Source organism: Varanus komodoensis, unplaced genomic scaffold (genome assembly GCF_004798865.1).
Source record: "Varanus komodoensis strain SLA01 unplaced genomic scaffold, ASM479886v1 scaffold56, whole genome shotgun sequence".
NCBI classification, from domain to species: Eukaryota; Metazoa; Chordata; class Lepidosauria; order Squamata; family Varanidae; genus Varanus; species Varanus komodoensis.
In genome coordinates this window covers 657,482-663,521 of record NW_025336169.1, presented here as the reverse complement: position 1 = coordinate 663,521, position 6,040 = coordinate 657,482, and the positions used below count along the sequence as shown (strand labels likewise).

Sequence of the window (6,040 nt, the reverse complement as noted above, 5' to 3'; positions counted from 1 at the left end):
CGCCAGTCCGAGGGAGACGCGCGCCGCCGCCGCCGCCGCCGCCGCCGCCGCCCGCCGCTCTGCCCCGCTCCTGCCGCGGCTGTCAGTCTGGCGCGAAGCGTGCCGCGCTCGGGCGTCACATGCTGGCTGAGATCATCCTCCCCGACGGGGCGGCCGCAAGACGGCGGCGGGGGAGGGAGCGAGCGAGCGAGCGGGGGAGGGAGAGGGAGGGAGGGAGGGACGGCGGGCGAGGGAGGGAGGGGGCCTTAACTCCTTCGCGGCCGCCTGCCCCCCCCCCCCCCCCTCTACCTTCGCCAGGGTCTCCCGCCCGCCCTCCCTCCTTCGCCTGCCTTCTTTCCCTCTTCTCTCTTTCATATCTTCTCTTGCTTGTTGGTCGCCCTTCCACTCCTCGCTCTCTCCCCCTCTTATGTGTGTCTCCTCCCTTCCCCCTTTCTCTCTCTCACTCTCTCCCGACACTTTCTTTCTTTCTTTCCTGCCCTCTTTTTCCTTTTCTCCCTCCGGTCCTTTCCCTTCCGTCCTGTCTTTTCTCCTTCCTTCTTTCAGCCGTTTCGTTTCTTACCCGCCGTCCTCTCACCTTATCGTTTTCTTTCTTGCTTAGCTACCTTCGAGTTCCCTTGTGTGCCATATTCCTTCTTTCCTTTCTCCCCACCTTCTTTCGCTCCTTCCTTTCTTCCTTCATCTCTCTCCCAACAGTTTCTTTCTTCCCTGGATTCCTTCTTTATTTCTCTCTCCCCTCTCCTTTCCCTCCCTCCCTCCCTTCTGTCCTGCCGCTACATCTTCTGCATCTTCTTCTTTCCGTCTTTACTTTCTAATCTACCTTCCTTCTGCTTATCTTTTTCTTCCACTTCTTCCTTTATCTAATTTATTTTTATCATTAATTTGCCTCTCTCTCTCTCTCTCTCGCTCGCTCTCTCTCTCTCTCTCTCAACTTCTCCCTCCTCTCTTCATACATTCTTCTGCTCCAACGGTCTGCATTTCCTGGTACAAATCACTGATTGATTTCTATTAAGTATCTGTTTTGGAGAGTTAGACAACACTCTTTGCAAACATGTAGCTTTGAGCACACCAAGGGAACTGGCCAGAAAAGCCAGCCGGGTCCTTTTCCATGGCACACCATCCCTTTTTCCATTTCTCTCCCATCCCTACCAACACACCGTGCCTACTTGACTTGAGAATGCTGAGTCCTCATTATATGGGTTTTTAGGATCCCGCTGCAAAAAAAGCTTTTTTATACTTCTGCAACCCTTGGGCAGTCCCTAAACTTTTCTTTTGCCTTGAACCTGACTCACCTGGGGAATACGCTGTCTCTTCCTTCCCATATTTGCCCACCTCTCCACATACATGCGCATCACTGCCTGCAAGCCAGCCTTCACCCCGCAGATGGAACACAGTTCCCATCAAACCCAGCTATCACAGCCAAAGGTGCCATGTTGAGGAAGCTGAAAATATTTCTCAGTAGGTCGGCTGCAGGTGTGTGACACCTTCCCACTTTCTCATTTCACTGGTGAAATACTTGCTGTTCCCATATAGGGAACGACTCCCTAAATCCTGCGTCTTGCGTTCTGCCCGGATGCCCCTTCTTCTCACCACCACCACTGCCTGGCCACAGCAAGAGTCAGGTGAATAATCTGGAATGTGTTGGGGAATGTGCGGTTCCCCAAAAGTTCTCTCTGAGCCAGGTGAGCACCCTGGACTTTTATTAAGAAGCTACTGTAGTTTTTACTTCGGATGCAATGTATTGCAATTGTTCTGGTGTTTTCCCTTTTATCTGTACATTGTGTTATTGTAATATTAGTATTATTAGTAATAATAATTGTCCTGTGGGCCTTTAATCTCATGCTCAGCTAGCCCCAGTTGCAGGGAACAAATAACTCAGGCAGAGGCCATGGCATACTAGGGGGAAACCTTGCGAAGCCTTATTAAGAAAGGTACCTGTGGATAGGTAAGCCTGATACTCAGTTCCAAGGGAGTGCTCTTCCCATGCCCAGGATGAGCACTTGCCAACAGCAGGAGCAGGACTGCTCAGGTAGAGAGCAGGAAGCAACTCGGGACAGACCGCCCAAGAGGCTGCAAGAGCGGAGCAAGAATGATGGGCTGAAGCCCCGTTCCCAGCAGCAAAGGAGGAACAACTCCAGGGCTCTTGGCAGTGTCTCCCCTGCTGGTCGCTGGCCTGTGAAAGTGCTTTTCCGTGGCACCAGCCCTACGTTCCCGCATGAGCCCCTCTGCCCAGCCAGAGAGAAAACGCTGAGGAGCAGATTTATAGGCTGCTGAGGGACGCGTGCAAGAGCAAGAGGGACCTCCAGCCTGCCGTGTGGCCTGTACAGTCACTTGTGTGCTGGAGGTCCCTGACACGAGCACACATTTCGCCTTTGCAGACAAACACTGCAGCCCCCTAATACAGATCCCATGGGGCTTGACATTCTTTCAGCTTGCAAGGTTCTCCTCCTCTCCATTTTATTCTCATAACAATGACCCTGTGAGGTAGTTCATGTCGAGATTCAACCCCCCAGAAAGCCTCATGGCTGAATGGGGAGGAGAACCTGGGTCACCCGAGCCCCAGGTCAGTGCTCTAACCACTATGCCACACAGTGAGTGGATTCTCCTTAGAATCATAGCTATAAGGGCTGAACTTCAGAAGACCTCTTGGACTGGATAATTCAGGATGCAGATTGGCAGCCTTTTGTTTTTCTGAACACGCTCCAGTCTTATGAGCAGATGTGTTGTGACACAGGGGCCAGAGGGACCTCAGGGGTGCCTGGTGCATGAATCTCTCTGCTGTACAGCCCAGAAACTAAACACACAGAGCTTGCAACGCTAAGCATTCTTGCAAGGGAGGAAGCCTGCAGGGCTGGGAACAGAACCCAGCCTGACTGCAGTCCCTCTCTGACCTTCCCCTGACTTTATCCCCCTTTTCCTGGCCCAATTTCCCACTGGGGGACTCCCAGCTTTTATGCAGCTTTCCCTCAATTTTAGATAGCGGTTTTCTGCAGGTTTCCCATTTCATGGCTCTTGAAGGGCAGAGTTACCACCCGTGACAGCTTTAAATTACACCAGGCTGTGGGAGGTTAGCCTTTTGCCCTACCCTTTTTGGGGAACTACCACTATTATGCTCCCTCTGCCCTGGGGTTCTCAAAATTGAATCTGGCCCTGAGAGAGAAAAAGCTTCCCACACTTGATTTAACTCAGTGACTGGATCCAGGCACCATGATAATTCACATTCTAGAGTTGTATGTGAGATGACTGAGACTTATAACTGAGCCATGAGTTATGGTGTTGTCTGAATCCAGCCATGCTAGCAAACTAGTTGGTTAAGCCAAACAACCCACAAGGAGAACCCATGATTTGCTGATGGGTTGTGATCTGTGGGTCCATCATGGATAAGCAGCAAAGGTTTGTTAGCAAGGCTGGAGCTCAGTTGAAGATGCTCATGCATAAAGCCCAAATAGCTTGAAATCAGGATATTTGAAGGTCTGCTAGTTCCTTCTGCATCTGCCTGTGTGTTCTGAAGATCAGCTGAGGTCCCACCACTGAGTGAGCTTCAATGGGAGGGAACAAAGGAAAAGGCCTTCTCTGTGGAGGCACCTCATCTGTGGAACTCTCTTCAGGAGTTGGGGGATTGGTTGGCTCCCTTTGGCAAAGAGTGAATTGGTTGGCATTTGCTCTCTTGTTCCTAATTGCTCTGCTTTGCTTTTACCTTTTGGGGTTAGCAGTCATTTTCCTTTTGGACTGTACACTAGCTAGCTTTTGACTAAAGAATGATACAGCAATAACTTTACTTAATAATACATAAAGCAATATGGGGATCAACTTTTCCTGCCATGTGTATTCCTTTGCCTTCCACCTGTTTAGATATTTACTGAGTTAAGTAGGACATGAATGCAAAAATAATGACTTTATTGTTTAATAAGCAAAACTATCACATTATAAGAAGGAAAGGTAGCACACCACAGCCTCAAGGGCCTCAAGAATAAGAACATAAACTCTAAAGTATCAGCCTTATGCATTAAAATTCTGGCTCCCAGTGAAATTTGCTTTTCATCAATAAGAAGAAGAAGCATTTATGCACCGCATTTCAAAGCATTTGGCTTGCATTATCTCATCGGGTTGGGTTTGCCTTCCTTTAGAAGAAGGGTTCTGCTTTGTAGAAGGGGGTTGGAGAGGCCTCCCGGAAAAGAAGGAATCAGGAAAATTACTTCCACCAGATTAGTTTATCTGAATCCAACTCAGTATATTCATTCCATTTTACGATTAGTACCTGGAATCCTCATATCCAGAATGATCACTGTCTAAGTCTGTTGCACCAACAATAATAAAGGGTTGTTTCCTATGGTGTCTGTCCATTAGTGCAACACCCTTCCAGAGTGGAAATTGTGTTCCAAGCCATGTACAGTAGGCACACACACAACTTGAGTCACACTTGTACAACCAAACCTCTGTGGACCCAATGTCAGTGCTAAGAATTGTTTTATATTCATGTTCTGTTGGATTTCATTTGAAGTATCTTGCAGCACCTTATATTTCTTCTTGGCGTAATACATTGTCATGGAACAAGCTTCAGTTCATCCTGAGGGACATGAAGCAAAATCAATCCATTTATACAAGTAGTGAGAAGGAGGGGATGGGGAAGATGATGGGAGTGAAGAACATCTGGCCACCATCCTTCTGTGACAGAGATGGAAAGGAAAAAGTAGCTCTCCAGATGTTTTAGTTTTCATTTCCCAGAAGCCCCAGGCAGCGTGGCCAAAATGGCCAGGAATTCCGGGGACTGAAGTCTGAAACATCTGGAGATCTACCTTCTGCCCACACCTGCTCTAAGAGAGGTAGGTTGGACTTCTACTCTCAGGACACATCTGGGAGTTGCATTCCAGCACATCTGGAGGGCACCAGGTTGGAGAAAGCTGCTGCAAGGTCTTAGGCTGGCCTCTTTCTGAGTCCTTACCCAGGAGTGCCACAAATGGAATCTGGGACCTGGCAAGGGCAAAGCAGATGCTCCGTAAGTTTCCAAAGCTACTTCCTGTAAGTGGTTGCCTTCCAGACGTGTTGGACTCCAACTTCAATCAGTGATCGGGAGCACTGGGAACTGTTGTCTCAACCTCCTCAGAAGGGGTTCAAGCAGATCATGAGCACTGCATTCAGATTCTGATCAAGTTTCTTTTCCCCCAGATTCTACTCCAAAACATCTGGACAGCACCAGCTTGTAGAAGACTGACCCAACTTGATCAAATGTAATTCTTTCTACTATTACTCCTTCCTTTCTCTGGAAAGAGTTCAAACATATAAACTGCCACTGTACAGGGGCTGCACAAAGGTGCACTCCTGGGCCTCTTTCGACGGGAAAAGACGGATTGCATTGCAAGCCCGTTCTTCTGTCTAAACAGGCATGGGATTGCTCCGAAGTTTCCATTCCCCCATGACTGGCTGCGGCTGCTGGAAGTTATAGTCCACTTCTGTTCGACGGCATATCGACCGCCCCAGCTGGGGGAAGGCAGGTCGGGTTTGGCAGCACCTTGTCTCTCGTATCACCACGGCCAGGCTTTCCCTTCCCTGGAAAGGGTTCCAGCGCAGAGCGGGTCTTGCATTCAGATTCCGGCCAAGGCAAACCCTATGCCTGCTTAGACGGAGAAGCCCCCACCCGCCAGCAGGCCCTCTGCGCAAACGGCCACAGGCCGCCTCCACGGCTCCGTTCCCCCGGGACGGCGTGCGGAGGCTGCACGCCGCCGCCAGGCTCCTCCGCAGGGCGCCGGCGCGGGGCGGCCCGTCGGGGCGCGCCCTGACTCGCGGATCCTTCGCGCGGCCGCCGCCGTTTCCGCTCCGGGCGCCTTCCGGGACGGACCAGCCAGCCGGAAGCGGCCGGTCGCGGCGCTCCCCCGGGCCGCCATGGACGCGTCCGCGGAGCTGCAGCTCTTCCGCCGGCGCTGGCGAGCCGAGCTGGCCCGCGGCGGGGGCGGCGCGGCGGGTCGGAAGCGGCCGCGGGAGGCGGATGGCGCCGCGCCGCAGCCCCTGCGCGGCTGGGGCGGCTGCGGGGGCCTCCCGCGCGAGG

The 6,040-nt window shown here is 51.6% G+C and overlaps 1 protein-coding gene across 1 annotated transcript in view; it reads left to right on the top strand.

Moving 5' to 3' along the window:
* FBXW8 (F-box and WD repeat domain containing 8) overlaps window positions 1-6,040 on the top strand; it is a 79,555-nt gene that overhangs the window by 14,872 nt on the left and 58,643 nt on the right. The window contains exon 2 of the mRNA XM_044448878.1: window positions 5,666-5,952. Coding sequence (XP_044304813.1) covers window positions 5,666-5,952 — 287 coding nt within the window. The remainder of the gene's footprint in view (window positions 1-5,665; window positions 5,953-6,040) is intronic.